Raw genomic sequence first — 16,908 nt, 5'->3', positions numbered from 1 at the left:
ATATTCTATATGATATTATGATACAATTTCATGATTTATTTTTAATTCAGAAGCAAAAATTGATATAACATACAATTTTTATGTCAAAATTTTAATTTTTGAAATTTCATTTACTTTTTAAATAAAAATAAATAAAAACTAACTATTTGAATACCAAAAGAATTATCACTTTCATTCATAATTAGATACTTGGATAAATTTGAATGTACCATTTAAATGTGTTCCTGTATGTTGATTGCGATGTTTTTCTTCATAAATCCCATTAGAATAAGTGATTTTTATGCATCTATATCTTGTTGAGGCCTTATATTTAGTATTATTGATGTATTTTGTGATTTATTGAAGTATCTATAGTGTTTCCATGTGTATTTTTATTTTTTTTTATACACGTGTATCCAAGGCATATCGTAATTATCAGCACTTGATTTTTGCTCGGTTTGCCACATGAACCTTCAATTTCCCCAAACACCCTATCAGACCCTTCCAACCTCTCCGAAACACCCAAAAACCCAGAAAGCCCAACTTTTAGCCTCAAAGCCCTCAAATCCACCATTAAACTTACTTAATACCTATCTGATAGCCCCGATCAACCCCCACTTACACCTCAACCATTAGATTAGACACAACCATCAGACCCAAGACCTCACAAAACACCTATCCATAAAATTTCAACTCAAATTCCCCCATTTACCCCATCATCAAACAAAGATTCCATTTTGACCTCTCTCATTAGCCTAAACGCTCAAAACCCATATTACCTTGATCTTAACACATCTGAACCGATCAGGCCACACCTTTAGACTCCAAACATACCATAACACCTGCTCATAAAATTTTACCCCTAGATTCTCTCACTTTCCCTTATTTTAAACCAAGATTATGTTCTAAAACATCTCATTGACCTAAATTCCTATGATCTTAACCCTCTAAGACTGATCATACCTCATCATCTGATCCCGGACACCCCAAAATGCCCACCTATGAAATCTCAGCACAAAATACCTCTTTTTACCCTTTAATCGCATAAGATTCCATTTCAAGGTTTCAAATTGATTAGATTACAAATCTGCCTGGTCCAGGTCTATTTGGCTCAATCTAACCTCACCAATCACCTCATACTACCTAAAAAACCCTACCTTATGAATTTTCATCCAAAACAGACCTTGTTTACCCCTCGATCACATAAAGATTCTATTTCGATGCCCTAGATTAACCAAATCAAACCCTTTCCAAATCTGACCAATCCGGGCCCATTTGGGCCAATATGACCCCACCAATCAACTCATAATGTCTAAAAACCCCACCCTATGAAATTTCATCCCAAAATACCTCCATCGCACTAAGATTTTATTTTAAGGTCCTAGATTGACTTGATTAAAAATCTACCCAACCCAGGCCCATTTGGCTCAATCTAACCTTACAAGTCACCTTAGACTACCCAAAAATCCTACCTCATGAAATTTCGTCCAAAATAGACCTTGTTTGCCCCTCGATCATACAAAGATTTTGTTTTGAGGCCCTAGATTAACCGAATCGAACCCTTTCCACATCTTCCCAATCTGGGCCCAGTTGGGCCAATCTGACCCCACTAATCAACTCGAAATGTCTGAAAACCCTACCTTGTAAAGTTTTAGCCAAAAATACCCTTCCTTTCATCTAAAAAGATTTCATTTTGGGCAATCTTATTGGCCCGCATGCACAAAACCCTTCTCTACACTCAAACCCATCTCAACCCTCCGTTTTCTGACCCAAAAATCCCCACCATTGAACCAAAAACCCGTTCTGACCTCTTAAGACCCGGTTTGATCCAATTTTTTGAAAATTACCAAAATACCTCTTGAATTTCCCTAAATTTACAAAACTGCCCCTTAGGCATAATATAAATAAAGACCTAAGTTTTCAATTAAAGAAAATCAACTATTCCTCTTCTTCCCCATTCGAACCTAGAAGCAGAGGTGGCGACGACACCCCTCCTCAGCTACTTCTTCCCCCCCCTCTCTCTCTCTCTCTCTCTCTCTCTCTCTCTCTCTCTCTCCCCTTCTTTCTTCTTCTTCCTCCTCCTCTTCTTCTTCTTCTTCTTCTTCTTATTTTATTTTTGAATCCCCATTACACTGTTCATCGGCATCTTCCTCTCGATAGCGGCGGTTAGTTCTCATATCTCTCTCTATTTCTCTCTCCACCTATCATCCTTCTTCTTCTTCTTCTTCTTCTTCATTGAATTTTCATTCCACCACTGATGTTCAACGTTTGAAGCTAACCAGAGTGGCTGAACTTGCTCCAATCTCCATCATTTATTTTGCTCTCCCAATTCCCCCATCACTCTCTCTATCATCTTCTTTCGATCATCCTTTTCTCTTTCCTTTCCCCATCAAAAAGAGCCCGATTGAAAATATTGTTCATTGTCCCTAACTATGAGACAAGAAGCAGAGCGGCGGCGAGCACCCACACAACAACAAACGTCGCATCTCCAATCAATTTCTGGCGTAAATCTTGGTTACAACAATCGGTCTCAGGCCACATCCTACTTAGGTAAGGCCCTCTCTGCTTTCTCTGTGTTTATCGCTTATTTGTTTATCTCGTTTAACCATTGTTTTCCCGCATCTGAAGTTGGGAGGGAAGAGACTAGGCTGGTTCAGCTCTTGTACCTCTCGGTACCAACCCATATTTACTAGTCTTTTAACTTCTTTTATAAGTTTTAGATAGCCATGTTGTGCTCTGTTCTTCATCGTTCATTTTAGAGTAGGATCTATATTCATTTTTGTTTTCTCTAATTTCTCCTGAAATTTTTAAGTTTATTGTCTTCCCTAAAATATTTAAAATAGCTAGTTATTTTTTTGTGAAACCATGTTAGTAGTTTAGGATATATTTGTTTATTTCTTAAATTGCTTCTTTTTCCTATTGCTATCCATAATAAATTGATAAAATATTAGAGGGTTTCTTTTATGTGGGCTTGTTCTTGTTATTTACTTAATATTTTTCTCAATTAATTACATATTTTGTGATCATGCTTATTTGAGATGTCATGTGGGCCCCACCTATTGGACTCGAAAGAGGGATGCCTAATCCTTTCCCTCCCCCATCCAAGTCTTACTCGGACTGGTTAGCCAGTGTCTCGAGCTATTGGAGTCACTATTGAACCAAAATGATTTTGATACCATTCTCGGAGGTCCCATCACTTTCATTTCCTAATTTGATGGGTGGCGACTCCATTTCCAGCCCAAGTGAGCTGTTTTCTGACGCTCACAACAATAAATCCCTTAAAATTGCTTTTCCTATACACATTGCATTTTCATTACTTTAAACCTTGTTCAGCATTACATCTCATGTTCTCAAAATTTACAGCCTAAGCTTGTAAGTAATCTCAATATGCAACATTAACAGCCCCATTTCACAAACTTTGTAGCACTATAATATTATAGATATCTTAGTATGAGCATTGAAAAACATGTTTCTACACCATAGAGTAGCTCTTTCAATAATGGATATATATTATAGATATCTTAATGGCCCTTGATATGTTCATGATTGTGTGTCTAGAATGCCTTCCTTTGAAATGGGCAAGAAAAAAAATAAAAAACAAAAATATTGGCATTCTCATTATTGGACCAACATTGTGACTAATAAGAAACAGCAAGGGACTACATTGGATATTGATGAACCCACTGCCAAAATTTAGAAGTCTTAAGACTCTTTAATGGTGACATGCTCAGTTGATCATAATTTGAAAATGTTGGCTAGAACATCTCTATTGTGCATTCAATCTCCTTTTCTTTAAACTCATAGATGGAGGACAAGCACTCTAAGCATGTACCCACCGTTAGGCAGTCACAAAGATCCTATCTTGGAATTGCGAGGGATTGGGGGCCCTAAGCAATTTGGTACCTTTCAAAGCTCCTCACATGTCACATGTACAAAACCAAAGTTGTTGACTATAAATCAAGGCAAATTCTAAACTCTCTTGGTTGGAATATGTATCATTGTATAACGGTGACAAGTTTATCTAGAAGTTTGTGGTTGTTCTAGGAACACAATGTTAACTTGCAAATTCTAAGTGATGGGCCAAATCTCATTGTTGACTCTACTGGTAAAGGGGAATGGGATTTTTTATGTGCCTATAGTTTTCCACAAAGAAATAGATACCATTTGTGAGTTAGGATACAATAGTACTACTCTAGCTCTATTACTTGGGAATTGATTTGAGATTTAGATGCTATTGTCAATAGTAAGGAAAATTTTGGTGGGTGCTACCACTCTAGCTCTACTATTCCAAAAGCTAAACGAGAGAATTCAACAACTTTATTAATTAATGATTGTAGCTAATCAATTTGGTTTCCCAAGGTCTTACTTGGACAAATAGGTCTTTGATCCACCTATTGGTAAGGGAAAGATTAGATAGAATCTTGGTCCAACCATCTCAGTTGAACTAGTTCATTTAGGCAATAGTAAAACATATTCATGTCATAGGCAGTGACTATAACTCGTTCTTGTGTAATTTGATTAATTTTCAAAGGAGGTATCAACTAATCAAGAGATTTGAGGCTATCTAGACAACATGTCATGAGTCGTCATGACCATATTGATGCTCTTTAAAGAGTTTCGAATGCTAATAATAGCAAATTTCTTGACGTGCACTAGTGGTAAAAAATGAATTATGGGCATGATTTTAATCAAAGTTTCAATTCACTACAAAAATAAAAGAATTAATGAAGTGCATTGAGGAGATCCAATGTAATTTCATGAATGATTCTACTATTGTAGAAGAAAGTAAGCTTAGAGCATAGCTTGAGTGGTATGATAGAGAAGAACTCTATTAAAGATAATGCTCCAAATGCATGGGGCTGACTCATAGAGATAGAATTAGCCATTACTTTCATATTTTTACGACAAATGGTAGACTATAGAATGGTATTCATTTGCTAAGAGATGCCAATGGAGATTGGAGCTTTGTTGGAATGTTGCGGGTGAGGAGGTCTGTACTTTCATTTGAAGCTTTCTTTTAAATCTCTTGTTCATCGCTTTTGTAAATGTCACTCATATTATGCTCATCCTGAAGAAAGAGAAAGCTAAGGTGGCTAATAATTTTTTCTCAATCAGGTTGTTTAGCTAATATAACATACAAAATTATGGCAAATATCATAACCAACAAGCTAAGGCCTCTCCTATAGAGATTCATTTCCTCTTACCAAGTTGCATTCATTCCAAGTAGACATATCCCAGACAGTCTCTTTAGATCTGTTGTAGCGTTTGCATCGCCTTCTTTAGTACTAACAAATCAAGAAAATACTCATTCCATCGACCACACCTCCTCCTCTAAACTTGTTTTCTTCAGGAAGCACTGCAATCCCCTACAAATTCAGCTCCCCTTGTAGTTCAATATCCCCAATTTGATTCCTGTGATCACCTCTATTAGCAAATGACTACATCCCAAATCCAACATGGTTCTCTGTCTACTCTCAACAATTTCTGGTCAATTTACTTTCTCTTTATGATGATTATGATTTTGGACACTCAACCTTGAAAACACCTTTTTTTCTTTCTCCCATGAAATTTTATGAACCTTAATTGGATTTTATTGATCGTCATAGAATAATGAAGATTTGTTTCTTCAAAAACATAGAGTAATGAAGATAATTTCTTTTCTTATGAGACTTTTACATTGAAATAAATATAGAATAGAAAAGTGTTGTACATTGTTCATGTAGAAGAAATGCCACTCAAGCTCCTTAACAATTAAAGTGAGGAGGGGTTTTTACCAAACTCCCAAACCCTCTTCAATGCCACTCAAGCTCCTTGACCATTTACCTTATATACGGATTAGAGAAGGATTTTCCTTGACATGTTGGCCACGAGTTCACATCCGCACCCTATAGGTGGCACCCCACAGTACATCCTAACTATGTATTGAAAACATCTCCTAATGACAAGTACGGAAATGTTTCCAATGCATGCTAAGATGTACATGTGAGGCATTGATGTGATCTTGTTGGCCAATCCACCAAGAAGGCACCATTGTTGTAGAGCTGTGAGCCAGTTGTTAATTGACAAAATTGGAATCAACTTCAGATATCCTAGATTTGTAGGACCCTATTTGAATTCTGATTTGATTTGTTTGCAATACTTTTTAATTAGGGCTGGCAATCTTGACCCAACCCATTTGACCCACTCATTCTATTGGTGAATCAATATGAGTCGAGTAACCCATTAAGGTCAGTGGAAAATGATCATGGTGGGTTGAGTCGCACGAGTTAGGATGGGTTGGATCTATACTTGCCAAATCTCAAAATTACAAATATTAAGGTGACTCAAACTCAAATCTCTTAGCGCACACACACCTCATTACAAATCCAAACCACCATGTCACATTTCATTTTATGATTACAAATGAAGTAAAATTGATTTTATTAACTTTCATGTTCAAATGCAAATTTACACGAAAACACTTTTACAAAAGCAATTTTACAAAAGTACTTTTACACGAAAGCACTTTTCAAAAATACTTTTACACGAACACACTTTTATAAAAGTACTTTTACATGAAAGCAATATTATAGAAGTACTTTTATAAAAGTGAAAAGCACTTTTATGAAAGTGCCTTTACAAAAGCACTTTACGAAAATACTTTTACGAAAGCATAAAAGCATATTTGTGAAAGTATTTTTACATGAAAGCACTTTATGAAAGCATAAAAGTAATTTTATGTAAGCATAAAGCATTTTTACAAAAGTAATTTTATGAAAACACTTTTATGGAAGTACTTTCATAAAAGTACTTTATAAAAGTTAGCATTTTTTTTTGCATTTTCTGTGATTTCTGCATTTTGTATCATTTTTTGCATTTTTTGTACTTTTCTGGTAATTTATGCATTTTTCACAATTTTTTTGTGCTTTTTTTTGCATAATTTATGCTTTTTCTAGTGTTTTCATGCATTTCCTACAATTTTCTAGTATTTTTTTTCATTTTTTCTGATTGTTTTTGCAAAAGTTCTGCATATTTTTGCAAATTTCTAGATTTTTTTTGCATTTTTTGGTATTTTTTGCATTTATCTACAATTTTTGCATTTTTGGGTATATGAGTTGACCTGGCCCGTTTTTTGTCACGTGGTAGTCTTGAGAGAGATGATTCTCTCAAAAATATTTTTTCGGATATACAGGTCAACCCAACTCATTTCTCTTACTTGGTAGTTTTAAGAGAGATGATTTTCTCAAAATGTTTTTTTTTTTTTTTTTTTTTTTTTCTGGGTATATGTGTCAACCCGACCTGATTCTTTCATGTGGCATCCTTGAGAGAGATTATTCTCTCAAAAATTGTTATTTTCGAGTATATGGGTTCGCCCTGTCCCATTTCTGCCACGTGGTAGTCTTGAGAGATGTTCCTCTCAAAATTTTGTTATTTTTGGTATACAGGTCAACCTGACCCGTTTCTACCACGTGACAACCTTGAGAGAGATATTCCTCTTAAAATTTATTATTTTAGGCATACGGGCCATCTCGACCCATTTTTGTATTTATAGGTGAGGGTAGGTGGGTCAATATGGGAGAGGGTGGTTAAGGGTCAATATGGATGAATCAAGTGGGTCAAGGGTTAGGGTGGGTTATGACCTTTTAACAAAGATTGATGATGGGTCATGGTGGGTAGGTGGGTCGATACTCAATATGGGTGAATTGGTATTTAACCCTTACCCAACCCAACCCAATCCACCCATTTGCCACCCCTAATTTTAATAATTTGTTTTGATCAAAGCCCATTAAGTCCAATTGCTCCGGCTTGTATCAAGGTTCAAAAAAATCAATACAATATGCACCATATCGGACGTATCATATCGTATCTTTTGGGTCCCGAATTAATTCCCCCAAAACCAAATTTTGAAAAAAAAAAACAAAAAAAAAATTATTTCCGTGTGTATCTAAACCATGGCTTGTATAACTTGTGAAGTGGTTGAGGATGACGACCCCTCATATTTTCTTGCTTAGACCGGAATGAACCGGACCAGCAATATAAACGGTGTGACTCGAACCGTAAGCCATCGGTTTAAGAACTCGTGTGATTAGCACGTGGTAGGGTTTATAGACTCCGGTCTCCCAGAGGTAGCGAGAGATGAGTAAACAGTTCCTGACTTCCTGCTCTTGCTATAAAGCTTGGCCAGTAACAAACCCTAGTTTTAGGTTTTCAATTTCGCCGCTTAGTTTTAGGGTGAGTGCGATTCCTCCATTACTGAACTGCTCTTTCAAGATATATGTTTTTTTTTTTTTTTTTCTTGTTTAGAAGATTGCTTGTTTTTTGGTTTCTGGTCAGAGAATCGGATCTGTATTTGCTTTGGGAGCCTTTGATGTTATTGATTGCTAGCTTTACTTGATTTTCAGGTCGGAAGAGTCTTTTCTACAAGAATCTAGGGAGTGTAAATAGTAACCATGAGGTATTCTGCTTCTTTCATTTGATAATAGATGTTATTTGCTAAGAGAATTCATTTGATTTTTTTTATTCGATAATGTTATTGTCGTTGACATTGAGAATCAAAGCAAAGGTTGTTCAAGCTTGTTAACTCATGCCCAAAATCTGGAAATTTAGTTTCGTATGAAAAGCCAGAGCTAGTGAATCCCAGGAAACAAGGGCTCCAAGCCAGACCGATATTGAGGCTGTAGCAATTAGATGAAAAGTAGCATTGTTATCCTCTGGGAACATATGATACCTTGTATCCTCTCAAAATCATGAAGCTTGTTGTTTCATTCTTTGAGATGTAATTGTTTTAAGGATTTCTCTTTTTTTCCTGATTCTATTTTACCTATTTGCTATTTTTCAACGTAAAATCTAAATGTGAAAGAGATATTTTTTTAGTTTTCAACCGGGAGTAGTTAGTTCTCTGTGTGAATTAGAAATTCTGTTTATATTTGGGTTAACATTTAGTGTTTCAATTTATTGGTGCCATTTTTTTCTGTTATAAAAAAATCTCGAGTTTTTTATGCTCTAACATCTAGAGAGATTCTGGCCCGTGTTTTTAAAACCAATGCTGAATTCTTATTTTTTTGTTCTATTTCCCCTTACTTATTTGCCTTGCATAGTTCTTCTTAACAACAGCAACTCATGGGGTTTTGACAGTCATACTGATCGAACCATGTAGAATGTATAGATTACATGACTCAGTCAGCTACTTCCAGACATTGTGTTAGGTTCTTAGACTACTAGCATGATTTAATGTAGGTTGTTTGTTTTCTGGTCTATTCTCTTTACAGTTTTGCTCCTTATCTTTCAGAGGTTTACAACTAAGTCTGGTTGTTTTACTAAGGCTCAGTTTGGAAAGAGTACAAACACAAATATATACAGTACAAATACATAGAGAATAATGTAAAATACAAGGTTTTGCACTCTACATGTTTGTATTTGTACTCCTTCCAAGCTGAGCCTAAGTGGGAAATATGGTGTATTATCAATGTTATACAATTCATTTCCATGGTTAGTAGGTCTACTACTGTTGTATTTATGTGAAGCTGATATAGATCCTAGGAAATCCATTCAATTGCTGTTCCCTCTGTTTATATAGTATGGGTGAATTTTGGTGTTCTGTTAGACATATCTATTGCCTAACTTTGTTGCATTTTTATTTTTTGAACTTCTATAGTAAGCTTCAGAGTGATGCATTGAGAGAAGCCATCTCTGGCATCATGTCAGATTCCAAGGAGAAGAAGCGTAACTTTGTTGAGACCATTGAACTCCAAATTGGCCTGAAGAATTATGATCCTCAGAAGGACAAGCGTTTTAGTGGTTCTGTCAAGTTACCACATATTCCTCGTCCTAAGATGAAAATTTGCATGCTTGGTGATGCACAGCATGTTGAAGAGGTGATTTTTCTCTGCTTGGACAAACTTCCATTGTAATGGTTATTTAATTGAATTTAATTGAATTTTCTTCAGCTTGACTCATTTCTAGTCGGATAGTTTGAAGATATTCTTGTATCATTTTTATCCTTTATAATTTATAATTTGTGAAGTGCCAGTATTTATGCCATTACTTTGGTTTCTATGCTTGCATTGCATGCCCACCCAATACTGTGGATCTAAGGATCTCCAGAGAAGTCTGATATTCAGTAGTGAATTTTCATATTCCCCACCTCATAATAGTTTTGTCTGTTTGTACAATTAGGAAAAGTGACAGGTTGGGAAATCCGAGAAAATACAAGGGGGAGGATACTGTTTCATTGGTGGGGGGGTTTTGGAAAATAAAACCAGAAAGCAAATAAAAATTTGTAAGTTGGGCAAAGTGAAGACTGCTCATGATCTTTTTTTTGTTTTTTTATTTCCTTGTCTGATAGAGTTCTGAACAAAAAAGCTTAAGAATTAAGGGTTATTTGAATATTTTATTTCATGGGTATTTTCTTGTGTTTTGCTTGGATATTGACATGCCTTGAAAAACTGTTATGTATAATTAAATAATTTGTTAGATGGACCTATGGTGTATGACATGCACGTACTATTTTTATGGCTTATGTGAGGGAAATAGGCAACAAGAATAACTCAAAGATAAAGTTTCAGCAATGCACTTAATCTATGGCTTCTCTTAGTTGTGTAATATGCTATTTTTTGGTTCACATTACCAGGAAACGGTATTACCTTATTGAGATTCTTTCTCTTGTTGACAATTCTGCATGCTTCTTTGTATGATATACTCCCCTTTATAATTTAAATTCTGGGAGAATTATATAAGATCTGAATACTTGTACATTCCTACTGTATGGTATTGGATGTGGCATAAGCCTACTTGACGCAAAGCTGGATATTGCATGGATACTGTTGTACCTTATGAAATTAACACCTTCAAAATTTATGGAATGGTATGTTTTTGAACTTTTTAAGTTATAATTAAATTTGAAAAATAAAAAATATAAATATGAAAAAATAACACTTTGCTCTAAAAACTAGTTTAAAAAGCATGATATAAAACATCAAACGGAATTTCCATGCTTTTATTATTATCTGGTATATCCCCTTTTATGTATCAATGCCTGTGTTGGTATTTGTGCCTGAGTATCATTGGAAGAAATTTGATTCACTTGTGATAGTTTATGAGCTTTTAAAGGTCTCATTATTAGTATGCATTTTGTTTAAGGCAAACAAGTATATTTAAGTTGGTATAATTTTATGGTGTTGTGCATTTATTGTGAATGATTTTTTTTATTTGCACTGTAGGCAGAGAAAATAGGTTTAGAATATATGGATGTGGAGGGGCTGAAGAAACTAAACAAAAACAAGAAATTGGTCAAGAAGCTTGCAAAGAAATACCATGCTTTTCTTGCATCAGAAGCCATCATTAAGCAGATCCCTCGTCTTCTTGGCCCTGGCCTCAACAAGGCAGGCAAGTACAGTTTTTTCATGGATCATTATTATTGGTAAGGCTATTAATAGTAGTAGCCGCACAATGAACATTGAAATTATTTGATTGGTGTTTGTCTTTTTTGATCCAATAGGGATTATTTCTAAAGGTATAAATTAAAAAAGAAAAAAGCATGAGAAGCAGAATTGGATTCCTGTAGTGGCTTTTGTAGGTTCCTTTATATGCTACATTTTAAGTAACTAGTTTGTGTTTTCCTTGTCTATTCACTACTTAATAGCTGTACCATAGATTTGATATTCCCCCTCTCCCAAGTAAGATTTCCAAAGAAAGTTTCCTTTGTGATTGATGATCTTTTGGGTTGGTGGCTAATTAGCCAATCATGTACAAGTCTTATTGGCTCCATCATATGTGATTGGTCAGTAAGCTCACCTATAGCATATTGATGTTGGTCCATTGTTCATTGAACCTATTTGGTTTTGTGGATGCGACTAAACACCTACATGTGCATCTAAAAGGTGACTTGAAACCTGATCAGGATTGCAGATCCTCTACAATCAGCTTTTTGATGCCTTCATGTCTAAGATCAACGTAGGGATGGGAATCAGATAAGCCTTGGTAATTATACCTACTTTGTAATTTTGTATAATTACCCAATTGCCCCTGCTGTAGTGTTTGTTGCCATGTCATGGACTACTGGCTATTATTGGGACTACTCCTGGTATTGTCTCTACATTGTGCTGAAACATGCAATGTGAGTAGGTGGATTGGGGATAACTTTGGCTGTTGGGGGCCAACAGCATACGCTATTTTAAAGTAAGTGGACAACAAAAGAAGAAAAACACGTTCTAAATCATTGCATATTTGTCCTTGACATATTATATGTTTATAATGTGTTTATTCTGTTCATTGGATCACTAGGTCCATCTTTTAGTGAGAGCATCTGTGTGATTTGAACCATCTATTCAGTGGTATTTTTTAAGAAATGTTAAATTACTGATCAGAAAAAAAAATAGGCTAAATAACTAGGAGCATTTTCTTAGTTGTCAACTGCATGGAACGTGATTTATGACAGTTTTTTCATAGTTACGAGTCTCATGTCCTTTGCTAATGCAGGGAAGTTCCCGACACTTGTGACTCATCAAGAAAGTCTGGAGTCAAAAGTTAACGAAACCAAGGCCATGGTGAAGTTCCAACTGAAGAAGGTTCTTTGCATGGGAGTTGCTGTTGGTAACTGCTCAATGGAGGAGAAGCAGATATTCCAGAATGTTCAACTCAGTGTCAACTTCCTTGTATCGTTGTTGAAGAAGAACTGGCAAAATGTGAGTTCATTTGCTTCCTCACTGATCACTGACTTTTTTTATGTGGAACTTGCTACAAAAAGCTATTAGGATTTTCAAGGAAACTAATCTGAGATAATTCTTACAGTGCTTGAAGTTTTTATGTTTTGTTGTTTCAGTAATTTCTCGTTGAGGATTTTGTTCATTGAAAATTAGGATAATAATGTTCATCAACTATTTCAAAGTGACTTTTTATCTACTAGTACAATCTAATGACTTTCTTATGAACAACTTGTTAAGGTAGTTTATTCGTCAGGTGCTTGTTTATTCAAATTACCTGCTTATTTTTCATTTAGTTAGCTTATACCTCAATTTCTGCATGTTCATTTGTCAATTTACAATTACACCGTGATTTCTATATACCATTGTCTGCTCGAATAGAAAATAATTATTGTATGTGCTGAAGCTAGTCTTTTAGCTGACTGCGATCTTGTTTCTGTGACGAATCAGGTGAGGTGCTTGTATCTCAAGAGTACCATGGGGAAGCCATACCGCATCTTCTAAGCAACTTTGGATTCCTATTATTAGAGCTATGTAGTGAGATGTAGTGTGAGCAAGACTTCAACTTTTTCTGACAATTCTCAAATTCCTTTTTTTTTTTGTTTCACCCTCGTGGGTTTTTGCTGAAAGCTACTTTCTTGAATTCATTGTCTGTAAGTTCTTTATGGATATATTATTAAGTAGATTTCTATGTTTTCATCTATTTGATTCTATGTGTGTACATCGTTCATTTTTATTTGAGTCAGAATTCCGGCTGTGGCCTTTACAGGCCAAAACTGTTTTTTATTGCAGAGAAAGAAAATTCAATAAGAACTCGAAGACAAAACAAAAGCGTCCAGGTCCAGTAAAAAGCAGCGAGACAGATGCTGCATTCAAATTATAACACTTGTAAAAAACAACAAAACACACTACAAAGCCTACAATGCTAAATATCAAACTTGGGCCATTATCGACAGTCTATTATTACCTACCTGAGTTAACACGCTGTAAAATTTCTGATGGCCAAGTAGAAGACCCTGAGACAAATCCCACTTGATCTTCCACGTGGGTCGCCTGATATACTTTCTCCTTGCATGCTTCTAAACACTGAATAGACTTCGACCTTTGGGCTTTGGTTTCATGGAAATTATCGTGAAGTGTCAATATATATCTTTTAAGTTTTAATGGTAGAAATTGCAAATCACACGTGGTGCCCGTACCCCAACCCCATCTACCCCAAGCATCACCGAAGTCAAATGCGGTTTGGTACGCAAGACACCTTAAAATGAATGGTAAAATTGACAAGGATGCTCCTAATTTGCTTGTATTCTCTCTGTATGTGATTATAGGCGACTTATTTAGAATATCAGGCTTGAGTCCTTCAAGGGTGATCTTCCTATTCTGAAAAATGGCTATTCATGCTTCTGCTTTGTAGACTTCTAAATCCTCATCTCTAAACAAGTTCTAAATATTGACATGGGCCGATACGTCGATAGGGTGTATAAGCCTGTATCAGTATTTTTTTTTTAAGTTTTATTTATTTATTTTTTTTGAAACTGATTCAGAGGGGTCAGTTTAAGGCCCGACCACCCTCTGAATTAGTGTTTGACTTGATACAACCCTGGAGGGGCATACCGTTAAGCCATCGGCATCGGCCGATACGTATCGATACTTGAACCTCGACTCCCAACTGTGCACTTTCCACTAGGGGTGCAAATGGATCAGATTCTGATCCGATCCGATTCGATTCATAACCTGATCCTAAATTAGCGGATTCGAATACCCCCTCTTCGGACCATATATATATATATAATCTTCCCATGGACGTAGGAGGATTTTCTCCAAACCACAAAAATTCTTGTGAGAGTTAGGTTATTACATCTATGAAGTACTTACGATGGCAAAGATGTCAACTATAATATTCGAGGTAGAGAAATTTGACGGCAAGATGAATTTTGGGTTGTGGCAAAAGATGGTGAAGGCGGTTATGGTACAATAAGGTCTTCACAAGGCTCTCCTTCGAAAGGAGAAGGCAGAAAAGATGACAAGTGATGAGTGGGCTGAGTTAGATTTGAAGGCATTGAACATGATTTAGTTATACTTGGCAAATGAAGTGATGTGCAGCGTACTCGATGAGGAAACCACCGTTGGCTTGTGGACAAAGTTGGAGAAATTGTATATGACAAAATATCATACTAATAAGTTGTACCTAAAGAGGGAATTATATAGTTTGCGTATGGTTGATGAAACCAATTTATTGGATCATTTGAATGCATTCAATCGGTTGATTGCGCAGTTTCTCAATGTACATCTGAAGATTGATGAAGAAGATAAGGCGATTCTTCTACTCTCATCTCTCCCAGAATCGTATGATCATTTGGTGACAACCATCTTGTATGGAAATGATACGTTGGTGATGGATGAGGTCACAAGTACTTTGTTGTCAAACGAGGTGCGGCGAAAGTCTACTTTAAGTGGTAGTGAAAGTTTGACAACAAAGAATTTGGGTTATGAACATGGTAGATCTAAAGAGAGGGGAGACAAGGAGAATAGAGGTAGATCAAAATCCAAATGAAGAAAACACAAGGAAAGTGGTGCAAAAAGAGATGGTCACTGGTTAAAGGATTGAAGAAATGTGCAGAAGCCCAAAAGAAGAAAGGCAAAGTTGTAGACAAGGTAAACGTTGCTTTTGATATAGGGAATGATGGAGATATTCTTACGGTCTCTTCAAGTATGGATCCCTTGGATACTTGGATACTTGATTCTGGATGTTCTTATCATATGTGTCCTTATAGAGATTGGTTTTCTACATATGAGTCACATGTTGGCGGCACAATTCTTATGGAAAATAATGCCAAGTGTAAAACTGTTAGGATTGGAACAATTAAAATCAAGATGTTTGATGGGATTGTTAGAACATTAACAAATGTTAAACATGTCCTAGATCTAAAGAAAAGTTTAGTCGCACTTGGTGCTTTAGATGATCTTGGGTGTACATATAGTGGGGTTGATGGAGTCATAAAAGTTAAAAGGGGTCCTATGGTTGTCATAAAAGGAGAGAAAAAAAGGATCGTTATATAGGTTAATTGGAAAAATTAATATTGAGGATATAGCTGTTACATCCACTTTAGATGATGATTCTAGTCAATTATGGAACTTGAGATTGGCACACATTAGTGAGAAGAGCAATACTACAATTCAAGTGAAGCTAAGTGAGGAAGAGAAAATTGGTAGTGAACCAGTCGCTACAGATTCTTCTCATCAAAGCCAAGAAGTTGCACAATTCCAAGAAGAGTCACCATATTCCATTGCTACAGGCAAGGCTAAAAGGAACATCAAGAGACCAATCGGATTTGATGATATAGTTGCATATGCATTAACAACTAATTATGATGATCCAATGATCTACAAGGAGGCAATAAAAGATAAAGACAACTCACTATGGATGGGTGCTATGAAAGAGGAGATGACTTCTCTTTGGAAGAATGAAACTTGGAAGTTAGTAGAATTGCCTAAGGGTAAGAAAGCTATTGGGTGCAAGTGAGTGTATAGAAAGAAAGGGGTTTCATCTTCAAGTGAACTTGTTAAATACAAGGCAATGTTAGTAGCGAAAGGATATGCACGAAAGGAAGGAATGGACTTCAATGAGATTTTTTCTCTTGTAGTGAAGCACTGTTCCATTAGAATCATGTTGACGATGGTAGCTATGTGGGATATAGAGTTGGAGCAACTTGACATGAAGACAACTTTCCTCCACGGGAGCTTAGAAGAGGAAATTTACATGGTGCAGCCTGATAGGTTTGTCGAGAAAGGCAAAGAACAACTGATATGTAAGTTAAATAGGTCGCTCTATGGCCTTAAGCAAGCACTGTGGGCAATGGTACAAGCGCTTTGACACTTTTGTGACTTCACATGGCTAAATTGGAAGTAAGTACGACAGTTGTGTTTATTTTCGTATGGTGACTCCATTATATTATTGATGCTTTATGTCGATGACATGCTTATTGCTTGTAAAAGTTTGCATGAGATTGCTAAGTTAAAGCAAGAATTGAGCATGAAATTTGAGATAAAAGATTTAGGTGGAGCAAAGAAAATCTTGGGTATAGAAATTCAAAGAAACAAACACAATGGGAAGTTGTGGTTGACCCAAAAAGGGTATATTGAAAAGGTATTGACCAAATACAATATGAAGGAGGCTAAGGTAGTGAGCACACCATTAGTTCAACACTTCAGACTATCTCTTCAACATTGTCCAAAGATAGAGGAAGAA

General features: G+C 35.9%; 1 protein-coding gene across 1 annotated transcript; it reads left to right on the top strand.

Moving 5' to 3' along the window:
• Positions 1–8,025: 8,025 nt before the first annotated feature.
• Positions 8,026–13,362, top strand: LOC148843654 (large ribosomal subunit protein uL1). Its single transcript, XM_088958265.1, has 6 exons — positions 8,026–8,190; positions 8,361–8,413; positions 9,614–9,833; positions 11,178–11,343; positions 12,436–12,641; positions 13,110–13,362. Exons 2-6 carry the CDS (start codon positions 8,409–8,411, stop codon positions 13,161–13,163), a joined length of 651 nt encoding a protein of 216 aa, XP_088814391.1. The 5' UTR covers positions 8,026–8,190; positions 8,361–8,408; the 3' UTR covers positions 13,164–13,362.
• The last annotated feature ends 3,546 nt before the right edge of the window (positions 13,363–16,908 follow it).

The sequence above is a fragment of the Nelumbo lutea genome, chromosome 8, assembly GCF_056320005.1.
Source record: "Nelumbo lutea isolate HS-2025 chromosome 8, American lotus-T2T, whole genome shotgun sequence".
NCBI lineage: Eukaryota > Viridiplantae > Streptophyta > Magnoliopsida > Proteales > Nelumbonaceae > Nelumbo > Nelumbo lutea.
This window is presented reverse-complemented; position numbering and strand designations above follow the sequence as displayed.

Coding starts and splice junctions, on each gene's coding strand:
- LOC148843654 (XM_088958265.1), top strand. Junction 9,834..11,177: donor ATGCACAGCATGTTGAAGAG/GTGATTTTTCTC, acceptor TTTGCACTGTAG/GCAGAGAAAATAGGTTTAGA. Junction 12,642..13,109: donor TGAAGAAGAACTGGCAAAAT/GTGAGTTCATTT, acceptor GTGACGAATCAG/GTGAGGTGCTTGTATCTCAA.